The sequence below is a fragment of the Pseudophryne corroboree genome, chromosome 11 (genome assembly GCF_028390025.1).
Source record: "Pseudophryne corroboree isolate aPseCor3 chromosome 11, aPseCor3.hap2, whole genome shotgun sequence".
In the NCBI taxonomy this organism is placed as follows: Eukaryota; Metazoa; Chordata; class Amphibia; order Anura; family Myobatrachidae; genus Pseudophryne; species Pseudophryne corroboree.
This window is the reverse complement of record NC_086454.1, coordinates 306,487,459-306,504,225: the sequence shown is the minus strand read 5'-3', so window position 1 is coordinate 306,504,225 and position 16,767 is coordinate 306,487,459. Positions and strand designations below refer to the sequence as shown.

The following is a 16,767-nucleotide window of genomic DNA, read 5'->3' as shown; positions in this document are numbered from 1 at the left end:
TGATGGAAGTAAGATGCTGGAGCTATTTCATTTACATAGGGATCGCAGACGCAAACTGCGACGTGCCCCCGAAACGGCTGTGACGCGCCCGCGTTTGAGTCGCCACCCCTCCCATTACCACCGATGAACGCTTTTTTGCCTTTTACTGTACACAAGTATTTGGAAGCCTCTGTTCTCCCTCTGTAAAGGAGCGTTAGCTTGTCCAGTAGACAGTACTGTGTCTCCGACGCGACTTTCTACCAGGAGAAGAAGAACAATCAACGCACAAGTCATACTTATGCCAGATATGTTAATGTCAATGTTTTTTTCTGAGCTTGGTCTGTGTCTGGATTTACATAGAGATCCGTATAAAACAAATCAATCCAAACGTCGCTTTACCCGAGGCATATAGATAAGTAATGGGCGCATCCGGTTATGTCACAGTGCAGAGCATTTCCGACACGCAGTGCCAGCAGCCACAATCCCTCAGCGGAGCCCAGTGCTGTGCATTTTTACATCTCTCTATTTCCCGGAGTAAGCAGATTTTGCAGCACGATCCGCAGCAGAGTAATTTGGGATGTCGCCCTACGGTGACCTGCTATACATCCAGGAATAATGACTTCACCTCTCCGTCGTGCCCTCAATCAGTACTTCATTTTTACAGCCGCTATTCAGGGAGGACGAAGCTGGCAAAATGTTTTCACTGTCTCAGAAACAGGGGATTTGTACACGGTGAGGACATCAAGTAAGGGGAGCTGGTGGACTGCGTGTCAGACCGCAATAGTAAATACACTACCTCACACATGGTGTATTACACACGCTGTGCTTTCATATGTGCTTCCTGCGGGAGGCTTGGTGGCCCATTTAAAGAGACAGGACTGAGATTTATTCACAGGTCAGCTAAGGTTGCAGTGATTTGCAGATTATTGGCGCTTGTATTCCTGGCATCTGTAAGAACTTGCCTGAAGAGATCAGGGCACGCTATGACAGCAGCGCTTACAACCAGCGCCAGAAATAAAGCTTCACCGCGTGGTACATGCTTAGAATCTTTGGGGAGGGTGTATTAGGGTGGGGGTCACAGAACAGCAGCGGCTGTGATACCCCTGCAATCACTGCAGAGCTAGCAAAAGGGGCATCTACGAAAGTGCAGCCAAAAGCTAATTGTTATGTCCCAGCCAGGCTAACGCCACAACCATCTAAAAGAGGTGTTTATCTTCAAGCTCAGGGGGGAAATCCATCTAAACCTAAAACCCCCTATTCCAGCTAGTACAAGGGCAGTGACCCCCTCTCCCCCTTCTCCCAGTTCTATCTGATCCTGAGGCCGCACAATAATACCAGCACCGTAACAAACGCTCCACCCAAGCTGGCAGACCACAAGCGGCACTAAATCGTATGTCAACAGGACTGGCTGGACAGGTGCCACATTTATACTTCATCGCCTCTCCCGGATTCAGCCCTGCAGTATCAGCAACACAAAGGGGGCCATCCACCCGAAACACAAACATACAGCGGCACTGCACCTACCCAAACATTGCACAGGCGACTAGTTTCATTCCTATACCACACCCCACTGACACCCGTCCACTACCACTCTCACAGCTTTTCATAACAGACGCATTGTACACGTCAGTCTTTATAGCAGCAGACATTGGGAGAAATGAATCAAACATTCTAATGAGGAAAGCAGTTGCTATCATTTATCAATCAACTTCACCACCTGTCCTCAATCATAAGGACAAATTTGTTTTTATTCCATAAGGTCCAAATGGAAGCTGCAGTAACACAGACACTTGGGGGCTAATTCAGACCTGATCGTAGCAGCAAATTTGTTAGCAGATAGGCGAAACCATGTGCACTGCAGGGGATGGGGGGGAGGGGGGGAGGGGGGGGGGCAGATGTAACATGTGCAGAGAGAGATAGATTTGGGTGGGTTATATTGTTTCTGTGCAGGGTAAATACTGGCTGCTTTATTTTTACACTGCAATTTAGATTTCAGTTTGAACACACCCCACCCAAATCTAACTCTCTCTGCACATGTTACATCTGGCCCCCCCTGCAGTGCACATGGTTTTGCTGCGATCAGATCTGAATTAGGCCCTTAGTGCAGAATACTCAGCCATCCCGGAACGGAGTGAAATGTCCTTTCTACATGTAAGCAGCACATACCACATACAAGCAACACGCAGCAGCCATGCAATGCTCAGGTCAAGGGCATACAGCACCCAGAATAGCGCTGCCCCATAACACCATGGCAGAGCGGGTAGTGTAACATCAAACTGCATCAACAGACTATATTTAGGACAGTGATCTTTTAGCTGTGATGAGGCAGCAGTGTCACATACAGACAGAATACATCAGAAATGGCACGGGGTAAAGCACACTGTCCTGCCCAGAGGCTGGATTCCGTTAAGCAAAACCCCATTATGTAGCCCTGGACAGAGGCCGCAATGTGTATACAGGAGGCCACATATAGCCCTTTGCCACCTGCTAAATGGTCCCAGTTTTCCTAGTTCTTCGAATTGGCCTCATACTTGGCATTCAGCAGATCATGCACAAGGCACGCAGGACTCTCCACCCAAACAAGACTTCTTCAGGCTGCACTAGCTTTATAATACAGGGCCAATTCAGTAAGAATAGCAAATTCTGCTAATAAGCAGAAATTGCTATCCTTTGGAGCGCATGCTGGGGATGCTTGCTCATCACTGTACAAGCACGCCCTGCATGCTGACTGGAGCCTCCCCCTTCAACAAGCAGAAATTGCGACCGCATCACAATTTCTACTTGTTAGCAGAAATAGAGGAAGCCTACTGCAGTGCAGGAGACCCGCCGCCATCTTCCCGATCGCGGCGGCTGCGTGTAATGTCACGCAGCCGCCGCGATCACGCCCCAGACACGCACCCGTTCGCGCTGCACCGCCCCCTGTTCATCCGGCCACCCCCCTGGCAACGCTTAATCTCCTCCCTGGAAACAGAGCGTTGCCCCCCCCAGCCAAAAATTACGGTTGGATCGCACACTGCGATCCAACCGGATTTAGACACCCTAAATATATATGCACAGATAACCCTTAACCCCCCCCCCCCGTATAATAAATAAATTATATATATATATATATATATATATATATTTCCTATATAATAGCCCTATTCTGTGACCTTGTGATTCATTTGCTAACGCTGGGCGGAGTCACAACAGTGGGCGGAGTTATTCAAATGAGTCACAGGGATCTGGCCAAATCTACAGGAGACTAGGAGCAGAAGCAGATAGCATGGGCATTGGGCATGGCACAGGCAGGGGTGCATACCTCCCAGCTTTCTGCAGGAGCTTTCTCCAGGCAGAAGGAGGGAAACACACTCGGCGAAAAGGGGGCGTGGCTTCACGGGAGGGCCCCCGTTTTCGTCAGTGAGGGGGCTTGCCCAGCGCTCTGTGAGCTGCTGGCATGCCCCCAGGGGCTGATTATGAGTCCGGGGGGCACAGGGCACTTGAGACAGGGGAGCCCTATCTCATTGCTGTGCCTGCTGTGGGTTGGGGGCGTGGCCTAATCGCGCCCCGCGCGGCCACGCCCCCTTATGCAAATTCCGATTTTTATTTTTATTTTTTTTATGGGATTTTGACCCCTCAGCTAGGGCTAAATCCAGAGGACGTGGTCGCTCCCCCTACACACCCGCACAGGGAGAAGAAAGCAGGGAGACTGCTGCCTCCCTGCAACACCACAGACCTGCCAATATGCAGCAGCGTGTGCTGACTGTAGCACAATGCTGCCGCTGTTGCTGGCAGGACGGGGGGAGCTTTCTGAGCTGGGACAGAGCTACTCCAGCCGGGGGGCCCCCTAAAACTGTGGGGCCAACGGTACGAATCCCCTGCCCCCCCCCCCCCCCCCCCTTAATCCAGGTCTGCTGCTGGAACCCCCCCGTAATCCGTACCCCCTGATGCCCCCTCTGTCTCCACTATTCACCGCTGCTCTGCTAAGCAGAACAGCGAGTACAGGAGCTTTCCAACTGCCCCCCCCCCCACCGCCGGACACTGCGACCCGCGGGTGGGACAGCGGGACAGACCCCAAAAAATGGGACTGTCCCGCGAAAATCGGGACATTTGGGAGGTATGGGGGTGTGTGAGGGGTATGTCATACAGACAGACGGGCACCGGCTCACTGTGTGCTTGACCCCCCACATCGGCATACTCAGCAGGGTCTCTCTGGTGCGGAGGAGCGTCACTTTCTGACACACTCCACGCTTCTTAGCTGCAGTTTAGTGGGGCACCTGCCGCTGTGCAGGTTCCATACTGCCTCTGTTATCTCCAGCCCCGGCAACCCCACCGCTAGCTGCAGCGCTGCCACCCGCAGTGGAGTGCGCCCAGCTCATTCACACACTTTAGCTGGCGGGTAGCGCTGCAGAAATCCGAGCTGCTTGCAGGCTCTGACCCACTCCTCCCTCCAGCCGCAGCGTCTCCTGGGAGCTAACCAGTCACTCCCAGTCTCCCCTTACCACAGTGCCCGGAAGCCGTGAGGTCCGCGCCACGTGCATGCTATGACCCCCTCCTCCCTCCAGCCGCAGCATCTCCTGGGGGCTAACCAGTCATTTCCAGTCTCACCTTACCACAGTGCCCGGCAGCTGCGCGAGGTCTGCGGTGTGTGACTGAGGAGGGGGGGAGGGATGCGGACTGGCAGAGAAAGCAGGACTCCAGCCTGAGAGAGTCAGCCATGCCAAGTCTCCAAGCAGCAGCAGATCCCAACAGGTTGGAATGGAACAGCAGCAGCCAGCAGCAGTGACTCCGGTAAGACACATCTGTCTGTCACCACTGTTTTGTCCCTAATACCAATCTCTCCCGTGCCCTGTGTTCTGTCATGTCCCTGTCACCCTGGCCTTGCCCTGCCACCCTTATTCTGGCCCTTTCACCCTTATCCTGGCCCTGTCACCCTTATGCTGGCCCTGTTACCCCTATCCTGGCCCTGTCACCCCTGTGCTTGCCCTGTCAACCCTATACTGGCCCCGTCACCCCTGTCCTGGTCCTGCCGCCCCTACCCTGGCCCTGTCACCCCTATCCTGTCCCTATCATTTCTGTCCTGGCCCTGTCACCCCTGTCCTGGCCCCGTCACCCCTGTCCTGGCCCCGTCACCCCTGTCCTGGCCCCGTCACCCCTGTCCTGGCCCCGTCACCCCTGTCCTGGCCCCGTCACCCCTGTCCTGGCCCCGTCACCCCTGTCCTGGCCCCGTCAACCCTGTACTGACCCTGTCACCCCTGTCCTGGCCCTGTTACTGCATACCCTCCAACTACCTTTTATGGCATGTACAGTACCCGCAGCGCCTCCAGACCTCTCCCCAATGCACTACACCTCCGCACCTTCCCCTCCACCACATGCGGCACTCCACCCCTCCCCCACATGCTGTGCCTCCAGACCCCCTACACCACCCGTGGCTCCCACTCCTCCACCCCTTCACCACCCACAGCACCTCCAAGCCCCTTCCACCATTCACCCCCCTTATACGTCTCCCCCCACACCTGCCCCCCTCCACCCGCAGCATCTGCAGACACCCTCCTCCATCAGCGGTCCCCCCCTCACCCACCCCTCCCCCACCAATGGCACCCCCGCACCTGCCCCTCCACCACCTGCAGCACCTCCGGACCTCCTTTCCCATCCGCCGCAACACCCGTACCTGCCCCTACCCTACCCATGGTGCCTGCGGTCCCCTACCCAACCCCCGGCACACCCATCCCACAGCACCTCCGGAACCCTTCACCCATCCACAACATCCCCACACCTGCCCCTCTCCCACCCGTGGCACCCCTGCCCCTCCCCCACCTGCAGTGCCTCCGGACCCCTCCCCCATCTGCATCCCCCACTCCTCTGCCCCTCCCCCACGCGCAGCACCTCACGAACCTTCCCCATCCGGGCCCCACCCCCACTTCTGCCTCCCCTCCACCCGCAGCATCTACAGACACCATCCGCAGTCCCCCCCGCACCCGCTACATTCTGTACATCGTGCCCTGCAGGTGCTGTTCACGCCGTCGCAAGGGGCTGCGCCTCCTTCACCATCGCACGCCCTTTCATTGTGCAATATTTAACCACTAACAAAGGAATGCAGGTAATACTCCATATAATACAAATATTAAACCCCAGAAAGGCATGCAAGGGTTAAGGGGGCGTAGCCCCTTGCGACGGTGTGAAGAGCGCCCGTAGGGCGCGATGAAGCACCTAGTATATATATATATATATATATATATATATATATATATATAGTTCCAGATGTGGTCGCACTCGCACAGGAAAAATATAACATCGACTGGGGTGACTCCCAAGAGGTCCAGGGCATAAGTCCAGACATCAACGTATAGAGAGGCAGCATAAAGGTGCACTCACCAGAATTTTGCACGTAAAAGCATTGATTTTTAATTTATACTTATCAAGGTGATTTCACAGAGAGATAGTTCATTCAACGTTTCGATCCCTCAGGATCATCGTCAGGAAAATACAGCAAGGACAGCATGTACAGCAAGTTGCATCTATACTGGTGTATATGAACAGATGAAACTTGCTGTACATGCTGTCCTTGCTGTATTTTCCTGACGATGATCCTGAGGGATCGAAACGTTGAATGAACTATCTCTCTGTGAAATCACCTTGATAAGTATAAATTAAAAATCAATGCTTTTACGTGCAAAATTCTGGTGAGTGCACCTTTATGCTGTCTCTCTCTCTATCTATATATATATATATCTATATATATATATCTATATATATATATATATATATATATATATATATATATCTATATATATATATATATATATATACACACACGTATATAAACACAATGAGCTCGGCACTACTCCGCATTACAAAATGATACCTTTCCCGTTGCCTTCCGTTCAAGGAAAACTCTGCAGCTCCCCTATGCAAACAAACATGTACGGCGGCACTCAGGTAAATGAAGACAAGACAACAGCCTCTATAGCCAAAGTTTCAAAGACTCCTCTTTAGTCTTTGAAACGTTGGCTATAGAGGCTGTTGTCTTGTCTTCATTTATCCGAGTGCCGCCGTACATGTTTGTTTATATAAAAACGGGGTTTAAGGGTTGCCAGATTTTCCAATAAACAACATGAAATAAAACAAAGGACTGTTCAAGCATCAGAAATACAGATGTGGCCTCATACATCCGGCCTCAATACGCCTTTCAGTGCCAAATGCTTGCTGTGACTGAGCCACCAGGTCCCGTGCAACTCCACTAGCGTTGCGTGTCTCTTTTTGCCGAATATGCGTCTTAGTCACAACGCGATGCAGCTAGGACGCACCAGGAGACTGCACTGATTAATTGTATATGCAACGCTTGCATATCTATGTGCGACAGAGTCTGTATACGGAGCACAATGCAAACTGGCGTGGAAAAAAGCCCCGGCCGCTGCATCGTAGCACTTTGTATCCAAATTCAGAGACTCAGTCACACACGTGTCACATATTATATTAATCAGCACAGTGTGTTGTTGCGTCCTGGTCACACTGTGTTGTAACTAAGATGCATTATCTGCAAAAACGGCGCCCTAAGCTAGCAGAGTCTTACGTGTGCTGGCGCACCGAGCGGGCCTGTTTGGCGTGATTGCAGCAATGATGTATGAGAACTCATCTGTATATATTAGAATATTTCATGGACGAACCAGCACCGATAGTTTATACAATAATTACTGAGTATCACTTGCACAGCTAAATTGCTGAAAATTGCAATACTGTTTGAAAATCACCTATGACCTAGGTATCAAAGACACATCTCTAATCAAAGATGGAGTATCAGCACCGTGAACAGATCATGTGACACTTGCACATATTCCAGGGACATCCGCTACTACCGAGGTCCTGCCAATAACTGTATACACAAAAAGCATTTGGAGTACAGAGAAACACGCAGTCGAATATAACACGCTGTCTCAGCATGGGAGATCGATAAAGTGGAGAGACATAAAGTACTAACCAATCAGCTCCTGTCGTTTGCCAGACACAGCCTGTAATGACAGAAGCTAGTACCTTATCTCTCTCCAAGGATTGATACATCTCCCCAAATGCAAGAAGTAACAGTTCGTCCAATAGAACAAGGTGGCTTCAAGGTGCTAGAACTTTAAAATAAATATTCGTTACCTGCCTAGTTACTATACATTTAAAATAGTTCGGCCAATGGCATAACTGATTGGATATGGGTTTGACAAGTATTGCATATAACATACAACATCCATATACAGGATTCAAGGACACAATCCTACAATCCTAGTTGGACGGTATCTTCATTTCCGTCTATAGTTTCACATAAAGGGGTCGATTTACTAAAGATTCTATGGGGGAGATTCAATTGTTATAAAAGTCAGTTGAGCGTCTCTTTTTTCCTATCTAACAGACAGGCTAAGACAGACACCCACCCGACTTTTCAAACATTTGAATTATCCCCCTATAAATGAAAAGTGGTACTGTTGCCCACAGCAACCAATAAGATTTTATTCTAGAAAATATAACGAATCTGATTGCTTATGGGAAACATCTCCACTTGTCTGTTTTAGAAGTTTTAGTAAATGTACCCCAAAAAACTTAAAAAGTGAACATAAACCCCCCACAAACATTCTGTTGGAACGCTAACAATACAATCGGTATCTGGACTCTGGGTTGACACCACTTAGGTCAACACCCTTTGGTCGACAGTGAATAGATCGACACTAGAAATAGGTCGACACGACCATTGGGTCGACCTGAACAAAGTCGACATGCAAAAAGGTTGACATGAGTTTAAAAAAAAAATAAAAATCTTTTTTTGAACTTTTTCATACTTCACGATCCACGTGGACTACGATTGGGAACGGTAACCTTGCCCGAAGCATGGCGAGGGGACACGTTGCACTAATTGGAGTTCCTGGTAACTTTACTAAGAAAATGAGACCAAAAAAAATTAAAACACTCAGGTCGACATTTTTTCATATCGATCTTGTTCACGTCGACCGAATGGCCGTGTCGACCTAGCCACTATCGACCAATAGGTGTTGAACTAGACAGTGTTGACCTGAGTCCCATACCCATACAATCATAGCACATGCCTATACACTCAAATTTGCTGAGACAGTATCACATGCCAAATAGTAGTACATGCATATGGCAAAAAAAAGCAATGACTTGGGTGTCCCCTGCACTTACCTGACCGGGAGAACGCGGGCGACACAGGCATAATCTTGCCGACAATCTGGGCCATTTTACTCGACTGCATTGGGACCAACCAGTGACGTCTCAACCAATTCAGCAAACGGTTAGTAGGTGTTAGGGGCAATCACAGTGAAATTAAGGAGTTAGGGCTGTGTTAGGGAACGTCAGCGCAGAAACCAGACAGAAACAAGGAGAGAAAAAACATGACATAAACATTATTCACACATCAAACAAAACAGTATGCACACAGAAAATGCATCTAACAATAAACTGCAATATTAGTTACTAATAACAACTACAAACTAAAACCATTGTACACCAACAAATTAAAACGTGCGTTTATCTGGAAAATGTTACGGCTACTTAAAGAACAGGCGGACTAACCATGGCAATCAGTTGGTGGAACTGGTTGCAAATTAACCAATGGAATTCAAGAGTTTTACTGCTCTATTCATATGTACTTAATGTGAGATAATACAATTAAAAGGAGATTTCTGGTAGACTTACCATGGTTAAATCTCTTTCTGCGAGGTACACTGGGTTCCACAGGGAATACATCGGGGTGTAGAGATAGATCTTGATCCAGAGGCACCAACAGGCTAAAGCTTTAGACTGTGCCAGGATGCATTGCGGGGCCTCCTCTATATAACCCCGCCTCCAGGCACTGTGAGCTCAGTTTTAGTTAACCAGTCCAATGCAGAAGCAGGTAAAAGAGAAGGCAGATGTTAGTCACATAGAGCCACGTTCTCACGAAATGAGAAGGGACTAGCGGCTAATGCCATACAAACCCAAAGAAGCTAAGTGCGTCAGGGTGGGCGCCCTGTGGAACCCAGTGTACCTCGTTGAAAGAGATTTAACCATGGCAAGTCTACCATAAATCTCCTTTTCTGCAGCGGGGTACACTTTGTTCCACAGGGAATACAAGGGAGTGGACGCACCTTATCGGGTACGAGAACCCGGCGTCCAAAGGAAGCATCCTGGGAGGCGGAAATGTTCACCGAGGACCACGCAGCCGACTTGCACAATTCTTCTGCGGACGCGCCACGGCGGGCTGCCCAAGAAGGTCCAACAGACCGAGTAGAATGAGCCTTAGTAACAGCAAGAGCCGAGAGCCCAACCTGCGCATAAGCTTGTGCAATCACCATTCTAATCCATCTGGCCAAGGTTTGCTTGTTCGCAGGCCAGCCACGTTTGTGGAAACCAAAAAGTACAAAAAGGGCATCTGACCTCCTGACAGAGGCAGTCCTCTCCACATAAACCCGGAGAGCCCTTACCACATCCAAAGACTGCTCTTTGGAGGACAAGTCAGAAAAGATGAGGGTCGAAACCACAAACTCTTGGTTAAGGTGAAAAGATGACACCTTAGGCAAATAACCGGGACGAGTTCGGAGAACTGCGCGGTCACGATGAAATATCAAAAAGGGAGGACGACAGGACAAAGCGCCTAAGTCTGATACCCTTCTGGCAGATGCAATAGCCAATAAGAAAAAGACCTTAGCCGTAAGCCATTTAAGGTCCACTGACTAAAGAGGTTCAAATGGAGACTCTTGCAGGGCATTCAGGCGAACAGACAGATACCATGGAGCCACAGGAGGGACATAGGGAGGCTGAATCCGCAGTACGCCCTGAGTGCATGTATGAACGTCAGGAATAGACGCAATTTTTCCCTGAAACCACACTGACAAGGCAGATATGTGGACCTTGAGGGAGGCCAGACCAAGTCCTACATCCAGGCCTTGTTGCAAAAAAGCCAGAAGCCTGGAAGTACAAAACTTGTAAGCATCGTAATTCTTAGCAGCACACCAGATGAAGTCAGAATCCCAGACCCTATAATAAATCCATGCAGAAGCCAGTTTGCAGGCCTTTAGCATAGTGAGTGAAGCTTCAAGAGCCACGCTGTCAAAGCCAGTCTGGCCAGGTCTGGGTAGACACAAGGGCCTGAACGAGGAGGTCTGGGCATTGAGGAAGTAGAAGATGACGCTCTATCGATAGACCCTGCAGGTCTGAGAACCAATGCTGTCTGGGCCACGCTAGAGCAACTAGAAGTAGTATTCCTCCTTCTTGCTTGAACTTCCGAAAGTACCCTGGGCAGGTGTGACACCGGAGGGAACACGTAGGGCAGCCGAAAGTTCCATGGAATTGCCAATGCGTCCACGAACGCTGCTTGAGGATCCCTTGTTCTTGATCGGAAGACTGGAACTTTGTGATTGTGTCGAGACACCATCAGGTCTACATCTGGTAGGCCCCACTTGTCCACTAGGAGTTGAAAGACTTCTGGAAGAAGACTCCACTCTCCAGCGTTCACGTCCTGACGACTGAGGAAGTCCGCTTCCCAGTTGAGGACCTCCAGAATAAACACTGCCGATATTGCTGGCAGATGGCGGTCCGCCTAACAAAGGATTTTTGACACTTCGATCATTGCCATGCGGCTTCGAGTGCCGCCTTGATGATTAACGTAAGCCACCGTGGTGGCGTTGTCGGATTGTACTTGAACAGGCTTGTTGTGTATCAGAGGCAGGGCAAGAGTCAAAGCACTGAACACTGCCCGCAATTCCAGAATGTTTATTGGGAGGAGAGATTCCTCCCTGGTCCACCGACTCTGGAGAGAGTGTTGCTCCAGCACCACGCGCCAACCCCTCAGACTGGCATCCATAGTCAGGAGGAACCAGTTAGGAATCCAGAAGGGACGGTCCCTACTCAACTGCTGGTCCTGTAGCCACCAGCTCAGTGACAGACGAACCTCCGGAGTCAAGGAGATCATTTGAGACCTGATCTGATGAGGCAGGCCATCCCACTTGGAAAGGATTAACTTCTGTAGAGGGCAGGAATGAAATTGAGCATACTCTACCATGTCGAACGCCAGCACCATGAAGCCTAGTACTTGCATTGCCGAGTGCATCGACACCCTTGGACGAGAGAGGAGGTATCTTATCCTGTCCTGAAGTTTCAGGACTTTCTCTGGAGACAGAAACAGACTTTAGCTGTGAGTGTCCAGCAGTGCCCCCAGGTGCACCATGCTCCGAGCAGGGACCAGCGAGGACTTCTTCCAGTTGACGAGCCACCCAGTGGGCTTGTAGGCAGTTTACCGTCAGTTGTAGATGACTAAGGAGGACATCTTGGGAGTTCGCAAGGATCAGAGAGTCATCCAGGCAGGATCCTGATTCCTTGACGGCGCAGATGAGCCGTCAGCACGGACATAACCTTGGTGAAGATCTGAGGGGCCGTGGCCAGTCCAAACGGCAGAGCCTAGATATGATAATGAAGGTTGCCAATAGCAAACCGCAGATATTGCTGATGCGATACGGCAATAGGTATATGCAGATAGGCATCTTGTATATCCAGGGATACCATATAATCTCCGGGTTCCATGGCCAGTACAATCGAGCGCAGCGCTTCCATACGGAACTTGGACACTCTCACAAATTTGTTCAGTGATTTGAGGTTGAGTATAGGCCGGAAAGAACCATTGGGTTTCGGGACTAGAAACAGGGTCGAGTAGTATCCACCGCCTCTCTGGGACAGGGGTACCGGCACTACCACTCCTGTATCCAGGAGGGAACGTATAACCAGGCACAACCAAGGTTGCACCTGACGCATGTCTACCAAATGGTCAGAATGTGGTAAGACTACTTTAGTTACCTTCTGACGTTTAAATTTATCAGGTTTCTTAGACGCAGTAGTGGGATCTACATCATCATCGATTTGTAGAATCAGCTTAACAGCCTCCACTAGGTCTGGGACATCAACTTGCGTTGTAGTAGCCTCGTCAGAAGCGACTGTATCAGTTTCTGACGGATCAGTATACTCCCCATCCTCATCGGAAGTATCATCTGAGATATTAGTGGATTGTGAGGAGGAGGCGGCCCGCTTAGATGACCCCTTAACCGCAGAGGGGCGTGGGGTAGGTTTTTGTCTAACCAAAGATTGATTCATTTGTTGTATCTGGGTAGACAGAGTATCCGCTCAGGGCGAATTAACCATAGGGACAATATGTGGCTGCAATGGCACAGGAAGTCCCATAGGGGGTGTAAGGCGTGTCACAAGCATATTAAGCATATTGGAGAACGCCGCCCAAGGTAGTTCCTGATTGGCTACAGGAGCATCGGGCTGACTGGGAGATGTATGGCACATATTACACAGACCATCCTTCAAAACTTCCCCCTCAGGCAAATCCTTGGTGCATGCGCTGCATGACGCAGGAGCGTCCACGGATTTCCAGCCTTTGTGGTAGACATTATAGTGAATGTAACCTTAGAACGTGACTGTACGATATAGCCAGACAAATATAATACCTGCAAATAAATCCCCTATTTATGTGTCAGAGAATAAATGCGGTATGATGTGACTGAAATACACAGTAAAATACACTTAACTGTAAATACTGCGCAGCACTATATAATAGACCCTGACGCACCTAGTCCCCTAGGGTACAGAATACAGTGATAGATACAGCTGGGATACACTGAAAGTGAAATCCACACGGCAGATACAAGCACACACAGTCACAGTGACAATGCTGATAATTATTTTAGTCAGACAATAAAACTGGTCTAATATACTGTGTGTATATATATATACAGTGATCGCGCTAATCCCAAAAAAAAGTGGGTCCCAGGGACCCCTCACTTTCAAAAATTGGGGTCCTACCGGTCCTTTTCTGGGTCCCATCGAAATGAAGGTTCTTATTCATCTTAATCTTATTTGGACACTACAAAAGTGTTGCAAGGTGGAGGGATGGGGTGATAGTGCTGCTGGGCTGTGTAGCATGCAGAACACCCTGCACCAGAGCTGTATCTAGACATTTTGGTGCCCTTAGGTAGAAAGTGAATTGGTGTTCCACCTTACCAGATCGTAAAGTAGAGGCAGTGCGCGCGCCGCAAAATTTGAGGCTTATACAGATTGCACCAGGTAGAACCTCCTATACACACTGCGCCAGGTAGAGCATGTTATACATATTGCACCAGGTACAGCTCGCTATACACTTTGCTCCAAGTAGAGCACATTATACACATTGCACCAGGTAGAGCCCTTTATACACATTGCGCCAGGCAGAGCCCGTTATACACATTACGCCAGGTAGAGCACTTTATACACATTGTGCACGTTAGAGCGCATTATTATACACATTGCACCCAGTAGAGCACGTTATATACATTGCACCAGGTAGAGCACGTTATATACATTGCACCAGGTAGAGCACGTTATATACATTGCACCAGGTAGAGCACATATAAACATTGCACCAGGTAGAACACTTAAGACACATTGCACCAAGTAAATCAAATATAAACATTGCACCAGGTAGAGCACGTTATACACAATGCGACCGGTAGAGCACGTTATACACAATGCACCAGGTAGAGCACGTTACACACACTGCACCAGGTAGAGCACGTTACACACACTGCACCAGGTAGAGCACGTTACACACACTGCATCAGGTAGAGCACGTTACACACACTGTACCAGGTAGAGCTCGTTACACACATTGCGCCAGGTAGAGCACGTTACACATTGCGCCAGGCAGAGCACGTTACACACATTGCGCCAGGCAGAGCACGTTATACACAATGCGCCAGGCAGAGCACGTTACACACATTGTGCCAGGCAGAGCACGTTACACACATTGTGCCAGGCAGAGCACGTTACACACATTGTGCCAGGCAGAGCACGTTACACACATTGTGCCAGGCAGAGCACGTTATACACATTGCGCCAGGCAGAGCAAGTTATACACATTGCGCCAGGTAGAGCGCCGAGACACATTGCACCAGGTAGAGCGCTGAGACACATTGCACCAGGTAGAGCGCCGAGACACATTGCACCAGGTAGAGCGGCGAGACACATTGCACCAGGTAGAGCGCCGAGACACATTGCATCATACCCCGGGCACACACACAGCAGCTACCCACCACACACACACACACACACACACAGCATCTGTCCACCTTATACCCCGGACGCGCACACAGCATCTGCCCACCTTATACCCCGGACGCACACACACAGCATCTGCCCACCTTATACTCCGGACGCGCGCGCGCGCACACACAAACACACACACACACCACACACAGCATCTACCCACCTTATACCCCGGACGCGCACACAGCATCTGCCCACCTTATACTCAGGACGCACACACACACAGCATCTGCCCACCTTATACCCCGGACGCGCACACACACACAGCATCTGCCCACCTTATACCCCGGACGCGCGCGCACACACACACAGCATCTGCCCACCTTATACCCCGGACGCACACACACAGCATCTGCCCACCTTATACCCCGGACGCACACACACACAGCATCTGCCCACCTTATACTCCAAACGCGCGCGCGCACACACACACACACACACACGCACACGCACACACACACACACAGCATCTGCCCACCTTATACCCCGGACGTGCACACAGCATCTGCCCACCTTATACCCCGGACGCACACACACACACACACACAGCATCTGTCCACCTTATACCCCGGACGCGCACACACACACACACACACAGCATCTGCCCACCTTATACTCCGGACGCGCGCACACACACACACACACACACCATCTGCCCACCTTTTACCCCGGACGCACACACAGCATCTGCCCACCTTATACCCCGGACGCACACACACACACACACACACACACACACACACACACAGCATCTGCCCACCTTATACCCCGGACGCACACACACACTCAGCAGCTGACCACCTCATACTCCAGGCGCGCGCGCACACACACACACCTCATAATCCACCCCCCTTTTATACCCCGTGCACACACCCATTTGCCCCCCAACCCCCATACAACCAGGACACACAAGCAGTAATTTAACCTTCTCTCCTTATACCCCGTGCACACCCCCAGCAATTGCACCCCCCCCCCCCCTCCCAGACAACTCGGACACACAAGCAGTGATTGACCATCTCCCCTTGTACCCCAGGCACACACACTCTAACTGGCCCCCTGCAACAGTGCAAGCACCTCCTCGCTGGCAGAGCCCACATGGCAGGCACGGCGAGAGCCGGCAGCCAGAAGTCCGTTTACAGCAGCGCGGAGACCGGGATGGCGGGAGATGTACACCGCACACACACACGCTGGCCGGCGCTCAGAGCGGCTGTCAGGAGCGGCGGGGAAACTGACCTGCAGTGAAGCGGTGCGCTCAGTCCATGAGCACGGGCGCCGGAGCGGAGGGTTCAGGCAACAGCAAGTCTGTGATGAATCGGCGCCTCCGCGGTGCTCACCTTCTCCCGTCACAGGCATCAATCACTGACTTAACAGGAAGTGATTGGCTGCTGCAGCAGAGCGCGTCCCCGGGGACTCGCCCATTTCAGAAAAGTGAGTCACCTTCCCTCAAAATCGGGTAAAATACACGCTATAGCGCGTTTTTGCGATCACTGTATATATACACATACATATAAAATAACAATGCGCGGTCTGCGACTGGATGTGTATATCAGAATACTCATACAATATATTCTGGTAGAGGTATACTTGTTCTTAACTAACGCTGTCTTAAAATTACATGTAGAATACTTAAGTGTCAGTAGAATCACAGCGCTGATAAATCAGGCGGATTTACAGAGGAGACCTTGCCCTGCAGTCCCG

General features: G+C 50.4%; 1 protein-coding gene across 5 annotated transcripts in view; it reads right to left on the bottom strand.

Moving 5' to 3' along the window:
* PHKB (phosphorylase kinase regulatory subunit beta) overlaps positions 1-16,767 on the bottom strand; it is a 413,553-nt gene that overhangs the window by 385,636 nt on the left and 11,150 nt on the right. For 2 of the 5 annotated variants that reach the window (XM_063945572.1, XM_063945573.1), the window contains exon 2: positions 9,139-9,293. The exons of the other annotated variants lie outside the window; for them this stretch is intronic. In XM_063945572.1, coding sequence (XP_063801642.1) covers positions 9,139-9,208 — 70 coding nt within the window. In that variant the 5' untranslated portion in view covers positions 9,209-9,293. The remainder of the gene's footprint in view (positions 1-9,138; positions 9,294-16,767) is intronic. 5 annotated transcript variants of the gene reach the window in all.